This window comes from Podarcis erhardii (assembly GCF_964252035.2).
Source record: "Podarcis erhardii genome assembly, chromosome: 1".
Taxonomy (NCBI): domain Eukaryota; kingdom Metazoa; phylum Chordata; class Lepidosauria; order Squamata; family Lacertidae; genus Podarcis; species Podarcis erhardii.
The window spans coordinates 24,898,536-24,911,704 of record NC_138497.1 but is presented as its reverse complement, the minus strand read 5'-3'; the positions used below and the strand labels follow the sequence as shown (position 1 = coordinate 24,911,704).

Below are 13,169 nucleotides of genomic sequence, written 5' to 3'. Positions count from 1 at the left end.
GTGCCCATCTGTGACACTTCTCTTATGAAAAGTGCACACAAGTCTTCTGGCATCACACAGCAAGAAGACAGAGACATCCGTAGATCTAAACTACATTTTATTCACAGTATATACAGAGAATCCATAATCCCGTCTGTGTTCTCCAAACTCTGGCAGAAAACAGAAAGCATACAGCAAAAGCAAAAGTACAGTTCAATAACATTCTCAGACGGAAGAGATAAGACAGTCTTCCGTTCCCACACTCTTCTCAGACATCTCATGTGATTTATACTTATCACACTAACCAGCATTGGTTATGTAAAATCCTAACAGTAAGATGCCGTTTTAGGTAATCGATGCTGCGTAAGCACGGGCAGCATTATGTGACTTAAACAAACAGTTGTCATACACATAGTATACATCTGTTGTACCAGTTCCACCTTTGGAACTCCCTGCAACTGGACTGACCAGTTCACACCTCTGATTACCTTTCTTCCATGGGATTAGAGCTCTAGCTTTTCCTTGGACTGAGGAAACAGTGTTGACTCTTGCAACCTTCGGACATGGTTTCTTGCCCTTTGAGGACAAACCCTGTACTCCGTTCAAGATCTCAGGTTCTGTAACCTGGTGTGGAATGCAAGCCACAGCTATATTTGGAACAGCTGTGTTGGCAAATTCCTGAGCATACCTGTTGGGTGGTTTACCCTTCGTAGCTCTCTCTGATCTGCATATCAGGCACTGATACTGACCATTTCCTTTTTGGGAGAACTGTGACCTACAGTGAACAGTGGCTTCTCTTCTTCCATTTCAGACTCTAACGATGGTCTGGACAATATACATGTACTTCTAGCAATAACTGTGTCAGCTGTATCAGAACTCTCAGTGGTTCTTTCACTGTCACTATCAATGTCAATGTCAAACTCTACAACTGAAGTGGCAAAAATGGGATAACTGTGGAGAATATCTTTCTCCTTTCTAGCTGTGTTCTACTTTCCTAGTGAGAATCACTGTATCAGTGTCAGGCAATAAAACTCTGTATTGTCCTTTCTCACAACCCATAACATTGCCATGTGTACCACGTGTACTCTGCGGTGTCTCCAACCATATGTCAGACCCAAAAACTTTAAGGTAAATGACAAAAGGTTCTCTCTGGAACAGTTTCTCATAGGGCATACCTTTTACATCTTTGGAATATTTTCTATTCCGAGTATAAACATTCAGCAGTTCAGCCCAAAACTCTTGTGGCAAATCTGTACTTAGCAGTTGTGCTTTCATGTCCTTTTGTAACTATGTTCACCTTCACACACACATCATTGTTCCATGAAGACTCCTGGACAGCAGTCTTGTGCTTTATCCCTTGTTCACCTAGGAAATGTTCAAATTCCTGTGAAACAAAAACCTGCTTTTCACCAGTGAAAAGACATTCAATTTTCGCATCATGAACAAATTGCACCCTATCACAAAATTCTCTGAACTTTGTTAAAGCCTGACGTTGTTTTTCTAGCATATAGCTCCATGAATACTGAGGAAAACAATCAAGCATAATCAGGTAATACTTGGCTTTGCCTCTAGAAGGTGATAGAGGACCAATCACGTCACTATACACTCACTGGAAAGCTCTTCTTGCCTTTTGGCTTTGTACCTGTAACACAAAATGCATCATCACATTTCTTACAGTCATTACTGTCAAAAGAAAGTAAATAAAGTCCATCTTCTTGGTAGGCATACAGGAGATCTCTTCCATCTCTGGCGATCACGCATCTCTCCCTGTTGAAAGAAACACTAAAGCCTTGCTCAGTAAGTTGAGACACACTCAACAAATTGGAAGACAGTCCTGGAACATAATGGACATTGTTAATCGTGGTTTGGATGCTCTCCAAATACACAGTTCCAATCCCTTCCAGTAGCACCTTAAAGACCAACTAAGTCAGTTCTTGGTATGAGCTTTCGTGTGCATGCACACTTCTTCAGATACACTGAAACAGAAGTTTCCAGACCCTTCTATATAGTGAGAAGGTGGGGAGGGGTATTACTCAGAAGGGTAATTCTGAGTAACCCTTCTGAGTAATACCCCTCCCCACCTTCTCACTATATAGAAGGGTCTGGAAACTTCTGTTTCAGTGTATCTGAAGAAGTGTGCATGCACACGAAAGCTCATACCAAGAACTGACTTAGTTGGTCTTTAAGGTGCTACTGGAAGGAATTTGTTTTGTTTTGACTATGGCAGACCAACACGGCTACCTATCTGTAACTAGTTCCAATCCCAGTAACTCTGAAAGATTGACCGTCCGCTTGCTTGATGGTATTCCGCAACTCCTTGAAGGTTGTGAACAAACCTTTCTGCCCAGACATTTGGATTGTGGTTCCTGCGTCCACTACATAGGCATTGTGGTGTAACCAAAAGCAAGTGCTTGTGTAGGACGGGGCTTAGCACGCTCTCTGCCACCGGCCCCTCCCATTCCAGAGCTCCTTGTCGCTTCTTTGGGCTTTTGGCCCTTCCTGCAATTGCGTTGAAGGTGTCCGATGGCCCCGCACTTGTAACACCGTATGGCCTTAAGAGCAACCGCTCCCTCCTCCCTTTGAGCAACCAGAGGGGGGGCTTTCGAAGCTCCATTCTCCCCCTCACTTGCCCCAAATGCTGCTTGTCTATCAGCCTCTGACAGCAGCTGTTTGCTGCTGTAGAAGTTGTTGTGGGACCTTTTGGCTGCAAGTAAAAGGCCAAAATGGATTCCAAGCAAGGAGTCGGATTGCTGTCGTGTCCGCCATTATCGGACGACAATTATGCTGCGTGGTCACAGAAAATGGAGGCCGTTCTTGTAAGGCAGCGGCTGTTCCATGTGATTGAAGAACAAATCCTCGTCACGGTGAGGTCTGCAACTGGCAGAGCTACAAGCTGTGACACAACAGTCGCGTACCTCCCATCTAGGCTGTGGATAATCAGGAGACAGAAAACAGGTTCTGAAAAATCCAAGTTCCTCTGCATCAGCTGACCACGCAGATACTTCAACTGCGTGAGGTGCTTTTGGAGGCAATCTCCAGCTTTCAACTTCAAATTAAAAAGCCGTTGGAAAAGCAAGAAAGCACTCCCTGCTTTGAGATGAACATCTCGTAAAGCCTGCCACATCTCTTGTGCGGTGGCTAAATCCCGGATATGAATCAACTGATCATCAGACACAGACAGGGTGATCAGTGCTTTCGCCTGCGTGTTCTGGTCACGCCATGCTCTATCCGGCTGCAGTGGGATGGGGTCTTCAATCACATGGAACAGCCGCTGCCTTACAAGAACGGCCTCCATTTTCTGTGACCACGCAGCATAATTGTCGTCCGATAATGGCGGACACGACAGCAATCCGACTCCTTGCTTGGAATCCATTTTGGCCTTTTACTTGCAGCCAAAAGGTCCCACAACAACTTCTACAGCAGCAAACAGTCTCCAGCAAGCTGGGGCAAACTCCCGGCAATTAAGGCTTGCTTATCTCTCTGAGGTTTATTGCCCTAATAAATCAAAGGGTACTCACACAGTCCCACAGCACACAGCCAACTTCACTCTTCTCTGGCAGGAATGCAGCCTCGACACTATAGGCACCCCTGGAACGAAGACTCGCTGTCGTTACTCCAGATTAGCAGAGGGCACTGGATCATCAAACCATCCTTCTACCATTTGTGGAAATGCTTCTGGGGGGACGGCAGACCCCCAATACCTCCGAGCGTTTCCTGGTAGGCACGTCTCTGGAATGGAATGTCCCTTCACTCCAGAGTGCCCATCTGCAACACTTCTCTTATGAAAAGTGCACACAAGTCTTCAGCAAGAAGATAGAAACATCCGTAGATCTAAACTCCTTTAGAATCCATAATCCCGTCTGTGTTCTCCAAACTCTGGCAGAAAACAGAAAGCATACAGCAAAAGCGAAAGTATAGTCCAATAACATTCTCAGACAGAAGAGATAAGACAGTCTTCCGTTCCCACACTCTTCTCAGACATCTCATGTGATTTATACTAATCACACTAACCCTAACAGTAAGATGCTGTGTGAGATGGTGGGAAAAATACTCAGGCACTTGAATCTAAGCTTTGTACACATGAGGGGAAAGGTGTGGGAGTGAACATGCAGCTGTGCATTCCAGCAGTTTGTGTACTTTTAACACAGGCTCACACACCTCCCTTTCTTTGAGGAATAAGAACGACAAGCATCACAGCATAATTAGACACTGATGTGGATGACCCAGCTCACACAGCATCATCTGCTTCATGGTGGAGATGCGATGGTATGCCCACTCCTTCACCATAAAGAAAGGCATGCCACCACAGGATAAAGCAGCTTTCTCCAACCTAGGGTCCCCAGATGTCGGACTACAACTCCCATCATCCCATGCTCATTGGGCTAGGGATAATGGGATTTGTAGTCCAGCTGAATCTGGGAACCCAAGATAGAAAAACTGTCTGATTCTTTCCCTGCCCAAACAAAGCTTTGGGCCGAGCCAGGGAAATGGTGTTAAGAAGTCTCCCCTATCCCAGCTTTGCCACTGATTTTGGGGAGGCTGTTTGCATTCTCTTTCTGTCTTTCAAAGACATCTGGGCTGCAAGACACAATATTGAAAGGCGTTCTAGTATTCCTTGGAAGGCACTGCAGGAATGTAGTATTATAAGCATCAACGTGGGGTCTGATCAGAATGCCAAGTAGCTGGAAACTTTCCAACCTCTATATGATTTACGGCGGGTGCAAAGGAGCCTGTGCCAGAGCCATTCAAAGGAGCCTGTGCTCAGCACCCTTCACTCAGGCAACAACTCCTTTACAGATGCCATTTCTGTTTATGGAAGGAAATTTAGCAGCTCCTATCAACAGATTTGCATACTGATAGTTGATTACTTCTATTAAGTGTTTGTGTCTCCCCGACGTTCGTTTGCATCTGTTTGCTTACTATTTAGACATCTGAGCAATTAAATTACGTTCCTGTGACTTGAAATGTTTTGTCTTGTTTTATTAAACACGTTTGTTAAAGGGGGGGGAGGAGATATAATAACATTATAAGAGAAGGCTGAGTGGGAACAAGGGAGGGAACAGCCTTGAGGTTACCTGCTTCTAATGTGTGGGGAATTGCAGACGTTAAAGCATTCCCATTTGCTAGTAGGTCAATCTGTTAACTCCTGAGTATAGAAGGTTTAGAAGAGTGGCTCCTGTTGTGATCTACAGTGGTGCCTCGCAAGACGAAAAGAATCCGTTCCGCGAGTCTCTTCGTCTACCGGTTTTTTCGTCTTGCGAAGCAACCCTATTAGCAGCTTAGCGCTATTAGCGGTTTAGCGGCTTAGCGGCTAAAAGGCTATTAGCGGCTTAGCGGCTTAGAAAAAGGGGGGGAAAGTGGGGAAAAAATCACAAGACTCGCAAGACGTTTTCGTCTTGCGAGGCAAGCCCATAGGGAAATTCGTCTTGCAAAGCACCTCGAAAACGGAAAACCCTTTCGTCTAGCGGGTTTTTTGTCTTGCGAGGCATTCGTCTTGCGGGGCACCACTGTAATCTGTTAGGAGGCCGGGTTAAGAACGAAGGCAGATGCCTGATAACAGAAATCTGGCCCAATTAAGCATACACATTTTTGTTGATTAATTGATTCACATTTGTGTATGGGGGGAATGTTCTGAAGCCATAAAAAGAATTCAAATGTGAAAGCAAATAAAATAAAAAGAACATTCCTTGTTTTTAGGTGACGAGAGTGTGTCTTAGAATAGGCGCCATCTCAGAATAGGCGTTCCCTCTTGCGTGAAGGGAAAAACAGAACACCTCTTTTACAATACAGCTTGCCATATTTAGGGTGTATTTTTATTTTTATTTTTACAGTTTAGTACTTTTATTAAAGAACTTCTTTAAAAAATCTGCTGCCCGATTAATTGGTGCATCTTTTGTCATTCAATAAGTTCATTAATCTAACCCATTTACAGCACACTTCTACTCATGTCTGACAAGGCCTGTTGAATTAAATGAGAGCTACTCCCAGGTAAAGTGGATTAGGATTGCAGCCCATTATGGAAGCAGAGGGTGGTATTCAACTGATGTAGAGCAGACCCACTGAAATTAACGGGCCCAATTTAGTCATGTTCATTAATTTCATTCCCTAAAACTTGGTTGAGTATTACCCATCTAACTCCAGCAGCTTATCAAGTTCAAATTACTCATTTTAACCTTGATAGTTTTATATGGCTGCATTTTGAAACTACATGCAGGTAATTTGTTAGGCAAGTGTTCACATAACAATTCCACAATTTCCATTGATTCCCATAGGAACATTTCTAATCCATGATTTCTCCAATCTCTCTCTCTCTCTCTCTCTCTCTCTCTCTCTCTCTCTCTCTCTCTTTCTCTCTTTCAATCGCTCTCTCCCCCCCCCCGCCCATTTCTTTCTGAAATGGCTGCAGCCAACCAGCAAAGAGATAAAGGGAAAACTGATTTGCCTGATCTCTCCTGCTCTCTGATTTGTCTGATACAGCTGTTTGGATATCTGATTCCTTGCAGGGTTTATAGAGAGGTTTGAGCATAATTTTTACACAGTGAGCAGGCAGGACCTGCATGTGTTGGACATCCTTTGCTTCTAATGATCTCCAGCCTAAATTTATCGATAGCTATATTTACATCTATATAATCTACTGCTTAAGAGAGAGATACATATCGGCTTTCTTTTTTCCTCTGCAGAGAAGAAGAACTTCTGTATTTAAATTTCATCCAGGACATAACAGATGAGATTCTTAAGCTCGGATTGTTTTCCAACAGGTTTGGATATATTTGAGGTTATTTTAAATTTTTTGAAAAAAATATAAAAAGTTTTTCAGCGATGCTGTGAAAAGCATTATATAAGTGATTGGGAGCTGAAGTGAAGAGGTCTGGTCAGGCGTCTGACAGACAAGAGGAAACCAAAAACAGTTCTATAAGAAGGATCCAGAAAAACTGCCTATTCTCTTCCCAAGGAGGAAGAAGGAACCGGGAATCACCAATAATTGCTTGCCCCTTGCTTTTCAGTCATTTCAGCCTCCACTGGATCAAAGAGTGTTGTATTAACAAAGGGAAATAATTGGACATGACCCTTTCCTCTCTCTTTTTAGCCATTTATATCCTGTCCTTCCTTCAAAAGGAGCCCTGGGCAGTAAACATATCTGCAATAAAAATGCAGTTAAAAAAAAATAAAATAAAAACATATTCAAACATTCAAAGGGTGTTAAAAACATCTAAAAGCAGTTAAGGACAATTAAGCATGTAAGGAGTCGTGTATCTGAATCACCTGCCCCCAAAACAGAAGCATTTTAAGCTGGCGACAGAAAGAATACATGGCATATGCCTAATGTCAATAGGGAGTTCCAAAGGACATTTTCTGCCACCCTGAGGCCTGACTCCTGATGAATGCAGTATAGAAACTGCAGGGCACTTGTAGAAGTGCAAGTTCTGCCAGTGCAAGTGACCGAGTCAATTATTGACTTTGTTAATAACTTTTTAAACTTTTGCTTAATAGCGTTTTATTTTATTGAGAAATATTCCTGGCAAAGAATAAATAAGAGAATCTTAGCTGCTGCTGCTTCTTTTGCTTCTTTCTAGAAAACACTTGTAAATGTTGGTGTTTAGACACCTTTAGCAATTTTTAAAAATGGTTTCCTTCTGAAAAATGACCAGCACCTTCATTGCAAAATGTTTCTTCTTTTTTTAAAAAGGGCTCTGGAAAGGTTATTTGAGCGTCACATAGAACAAAATAAGAACCACCTGGATGAGGTATGTCCTGTGTATACAAGGCCATTTGATAAGGCCACATAAGATTAACGCAAATGCTGTTGTTATCCTGTTCACTGAGTACACCCACTTTGCTCTTCCCTGGGAATGACCAGGCAAACAAACCACAAAGAGCACGATGACCCAGCCTGAGATTATTTTGCCCTAACAAACCTTTATCGCTAAGTCAGCAACAAACCGTGGCTTAAGGCTGGATGGCAATTGTGGGTTATTACGCCAAAACAAACAGGTTAGGTTTGTAGTTTATTTACCCATTTGAGCAAAGGAGACACACATGGAGCATTCGTGAACAAGCGTGACTTACTAACTAAACCATAGTTTCTGGCTTTGCATTAACTGCATAGGCAGCTACTGACTGACATACACTTGTCTCTGTGAATCTGTTTTTTCTTCTTCTGTATAGTAGAAAACACACACACACACACACACACACACACACGTGTATGTAGAGAGTTCCTTATTTCATATACATGTTATATAGACCCATTTAAGAATTTGTACTGAACTGTTCATTCTTGGATGCGTTATCTTCTTCTTTCTTTGGTGATCACTCGTAGCCGAGTAAGATTGTCTTCCATGAACACGGTTTTAACAGTGAGTGGGAAGGCCAATTCTGGATCCACACATCCTTCCACAGTGGGGACATAGGTTTCCAGGGAGGAATTGATCACGGTGAGGGTTTGCCAAACATGCCTTCCTCTTAGCACGTTTCTCCCTTTCGTCCTGAGTCATCAAAGCTCATGACACCTTTGGTAAAGGCTGTCCTCCAACTGGAGTGCTCGCAGGCCAGTGTTCCCCATTTGTCAGTGTTTATACTACATTTTTTAAGATTTGCCTTGAGAGAGTCTTTGAAACTCTTTTGTTGACCACCAGCATTACGCTTACCATTTTTAAGTTTGGAATAAAGTAGTTGCTTTGGAAGATGATAATCGCACTTTGAAGCGAATGCATTATAACAGGGAATAAGCAGATTTTCAAAATATATATTTCAGTTTCAGTTACCTAGAAAAGCCTGGGTTGAAAATGACCTATTTGATTATCTTTCTGATAGTTAAAAACAAAACCATCGTACCATATATATATATATATATATATATAAAAACCTAAAATTGTTTTTCCGAACTCTCGTATTATTTCCTCCTTGAAATCTTAGACCAAAATGCGCCACCTGCTGGAGATTCTGAAAGTAGACTTGGGCTGCAGCAAAGAGGAAAAGCCGGCAGGAGGCTTGGACATGTTTGGTCTGCGCAGGCCTGAGCCAGCTGAGCACCGCCAGCATCGCAGCAAAGCGCAAAGACAAAACAAGCCAGCAAAATGCGAGGTGCTGCTAAAAGCAGTGCATTTAAATGGAAGCGATCCCTCTGTATCTCCCGTACGCAGCGATGACTCTGAGAAGGTGGAGGGCAAGGCTGGCTTTTCCCCAAAACTGAGCGAACCAGTGAGTGTGGGGCTGGATCCTTCCTCCTTTGTGGTCACCGATGAAACTGCAGATACCTCGTGCACGTTGCCGCCGGCGCTCAGCTCAACCACCTGCGACGCTGACTTTGAAACGAGCGACTCTTTGAGGGAAGTCGACGAGCTCAAAGAAAGCTTTGCAGAATCCCTCCCCATCTCCACCGACAACGCGCAGTAGAACTAGCAGCAAAGCACCAAGCCAGCCAGATATCTGAACTTTGCAAACAAAATAAAATGATAGCAAATGATCCCCCCTTTAAAAACCTTCTCTTTTGGATGCACTTGTAAAAAAAAAGGGCCCGAGTATTTTACGAATCAGGCTGTAGCGAACTGAGTCCTCTCACACACATGGTAGTGGGCAGCTGACATGTAATGTAACACAATGAGATTATCTGCTGAAAACTCTTGAATGTAGAACTTTTCTATATATTTTAAAGGCAGGTGTGATTTATTTATAAGATTTATTTATAATAAATGAATATAACATTTGCAACGGTAAAATACAGTCTTTGAATTGATGTGCCTGCACTGTGTAGCCATTTGTTTTAACACATGTGCCCTGGCTCAGTGATTTCTTATGGCTGTATGCATTGCAGTGCAGAGTTTTCTGAACCAGGGTTGTCGCGTTTATTTCGGTGGCTGCAATGCAGTGCCCAAACAGATGTGTGGTACCGTCAGCTCTGAAAGCATGGATCAGCTGTTTATAGGGTCTGAGTCTCAGCACTCCACCTGACAGCAGGTGATCGGCATGACGACAAGTGTTGCCCATCTTTTGGTGGGACCTATCCTTTCAGGCAGTGGCAGGACAGCTCACTGCTGCACATGTGACAAGGGCATGAACATACCGCTAATGCGGATTTGTGCAATATGCTTCCAGATTGATCCCAGCTCCAACCAGCCCAGGGTCTGATAAATATTTTCTACAGCAGAAATTTACGTACCTATCACGAAGTATTCCAGCTCTGACATGAGGCTGCCACTGAGAGCTTTGTAGTCACAGAACATGTGCGGCATTCGTAGCATTGAGAGGATAAAGGGGTGATGGGGCTAATTTTGCTAGGTCTTCTCATCTCTATCCAGAGCCGCAAATAAGCATGCACAACTAGTTGAGGGTACCTAGTGCTGGATCAAGGCTATCTGTTTAGAAGAGAAAGTCAAGAGGGCAAGGTTCTTCAGTGCCTGCATGCAATTCTGATTCCTTTTTCTTCTGACGCATGCAAAGTCATAATAGAGGTAAGGGGGAAATTAGCCATTTCATTAGTCTCCAAATATCAGCAAGAGTTTGGTGGCATTTGTTCAGCTTGCATTTATATGTACCGTATTTTTCACTCTATAAGATGCGCCAGACCAAAAGACGCATCTAGTTTTTGGAGGAGGAAAACAAGAAAAAAAATAATTCTGAATCTCAGAAGCCAGAACAGCAAGAGGGATCGCTGCGCAGTGAAAGCAGCAATCCCTCTTGCTGTTCTGGCTTCTGGGATAGCTGCACAGCCTGCATTCGCTCCATAAGACGCACACACATTTCCCCTTACTTTTTAGAAGGGAAAAAGTGAGTCTTATAGAGCAAAAAATACGGTATCCCTCACAGTACCCTTCCCTTTCTTACTCTAAAAGATTAAAAATTGTTTGTTATCTGTGCCTTAGTTGCTTAGGCAGTATCACTTTTCATACAGCCCCCCCCCCCCCAAAAAAAAAATTGGTCCCACTTTTTAAAAAAATAAATTTTCTTAAGAGTTTGTAAAGAAAAATACAAAACTTAATATCAAATATCGCTTTTAGTCAACATTAATCTGGATAAGATAAAAACATAGAGAAAGAGAGAGAGGTGGAAAAGAGCTTAAAAGAGAATGAATACATAGTTCTGAAACTAAAGAACTTCCAATTCTTCATCTGTCCACTATATATATAAGCAATAATCACTTCATCCACCCCAATATAACACCCAATAAAACCATGTTGGCCCTAGTTTTTTTTAGGTTTGCTTTACATACAGCTGTGTTTTCTGTGTTTGCCTTTATTAGTACTGTCATTTGTGTTCATAAATACTACTGCGTCCATTGGAGACTGGACTACATAGCTGGAGATGTGAGTATGAGTGCCGATTCCCTCCTTTCCATTCTAAAATAGTCCTTTAGTCATACACTGACTAATAAATAAAGGAAGTCAAACATAGATTTCATTAAATAGAAGTAAACAAAACAGAATCATTAAAATATGGTATTTTGGGCTGCATCAGATCATTTAGAAACATGAGCTGGACTTGGCAAATGCTTTCCTTTTAAGAACTTTAAATCACAGTGAAAAATCTTTTGTTTTCCTTTACTGGACAGATGAGCACAGCGGCATTCTCGGAAAGAAAGAAAATGGCGCTCTAAATTTAAATAAGGCACATGGCCCCCACTTTACCACTGCTAATAATAATCTTGTTGAGTCACACAAAAATAATGTCAGACAGTAGCAAGCTGTTTGGCGAGTCCTCCAAAATTCTTCCCAGATGCTTTGTTCATTAAGCACAAGATACCTTAAGTCCTGGAAATATGCAGCACTGTAAATAATACCAAGTTGCTATGTCTAGGGTGACAGATGTTTGGTTTATATTTGGGTGTTTGTCTGCCACTCACAGGCAAATAATTCTGGAAATGGAATTAGTCAGAAATTGAATTAGTGGAGTGGGTTTGGGTTCTTTTTTCCAGTAGTGCTACTAAGGGCCAAACTGTATTAGTCAGAAATTGAATTAGTGGAGTGGGTTTGGGTTCCTTTTTCCAGTAGTGCTACTAAGGGCCAAACTGTATTTGAAGCACAAGATCTGAGTTCAGGTTCAAACAAGGGTGGTGTTGTTTTCAGTTACTAGCAAATATCTCCTCCAAACCAGGCATGCAGCAGTCAGTGAAAATAACTTTTATTTTCTTTGTTATTAAGAGACATCAGAAACAATATGGCGGACGTTCTGCTCAAGTGAGGAACAAATGCATTGCAGGGGGTTGGACAAGATGACCTCTGGGGTCCCTTCCAACTCTACAATTCTAAGAAATGAAAGTAAGGGTTTGGCAACAGTAGCCACCCACTGAAACTACATGTCAGCAGCAGGTGGGGCAGAGGCAAAAATGGCTGGAGGCATGAATGTGCATTTTAACTTTGTATTGTAAACTAGCAGAGACCATGTAACACCGATCCTGAAATACTTGCATTGGCTTCCAGTATGTTTCCAAGCACAATTCAAAGTGTTTGGTGCTGACCTTTAAAGCCCTAAACCAGGCATAGGCAAACTCAGCCCTCTAGATGTTTTGGGACTACAACTCCCATCATCCCTAGCTAACAGGACCAGTGGTCGGGGATGATGGGAATTGTAGTCCCAAAACATCTGGAGGACCAAGTTTGCCTATGCCTGCCCTAAAAGGCCTTGGCCCAGTATACCTGAAGGAGTGTCTCTACCCCCCATCGTTCAGCCTGGACACTGAGGTCCACCTCTGTGAGAAGTGAGGTTACAGGAAACCAGGCAGAGGGCCTTCTCGGTAGTGGTGCCCGCCCTGTGTAACGCCCTCCCATCAGATGTCAAGGAAATAAACAACTATCTTTCAGAAGGCATCTGAAGGCAGCCCTATTTAGGGAAGTTTTTAATGTTATCAAACATCGGGAGATGCCCAGAGTAGCCGCAGAAACCCAGCCAGATGGGCGGGGTATGAATATAAATTATTATTACTACTACTGTTATTACCCACCCACCCCTCTATGCACCATCCAGGGGTGCATTTTAAGAATTCAACAACACATTCCAGACAGGAAAAAGCACTCAGTGGTATGTCTAAGGAGAGTCTCGAGGGCCTGCTAGAGAGGCTTAGAGGGCCACATTTGGACCATGAGCCTGAGCTTCTCTACTCTTGATAGAGTGGGACAGTGATCCAAAGCTCCATATCAAACCTCCCACTAGCTAGTTTCCTTCGGCCTTTGCCAACTGTAGGAGAGCCTTTGCTT

General features: G+C 42.9%; 1 protein-coding gene and 1 long non-coding RNA gene across 10 annotated transcripts in view; one reads left to right on the top strand and one right to left on the bottom strand.

Annotated features, from left to right (window-relative positions):
- Positions 1–9,445, top strand: part of SPATA7 (spermatogenesis associated 7) — a 62,672-nt gene extending 53,227 nt beyond the window's left edge. For all 9 annotated transcript variants that reach the window (XM_081861954.1, XM_081861955.1, XM_081861953.1 and 6 more), the window contains 3 exons: positions 6,660–6,737; positions 7,667–7,724; positions 8,896–9,445. In XM_081861954.1, the coding sequence (XP_081718080.1) occupies positions 6,660–6,737; positions 7,667–7,724; positions 8,896–9,375 (616 nt within the window). In that variant the 3' untranslated portion in view covers positions 9,376–9,445. The remainder of the gene's footprint in view (positions 1–6,659; positions 6,738–7,666; positions 7,725–8,895) is intronic.
- Positions 81–2,640, bottom strand: LOC309345397. The gene is made up of 2 exons (XR_014158222.1): positions 2,221–2,640; positions 81–1,853 (listed from the first exon to the last, which is right to left on the bottom strand). It is a non-coding gene; the product is annotated as an uncharacterized lncRNA (long non-coding RNA).
- Positions 9,446–13,169: the final 3,724 nt, after the last annotated feature.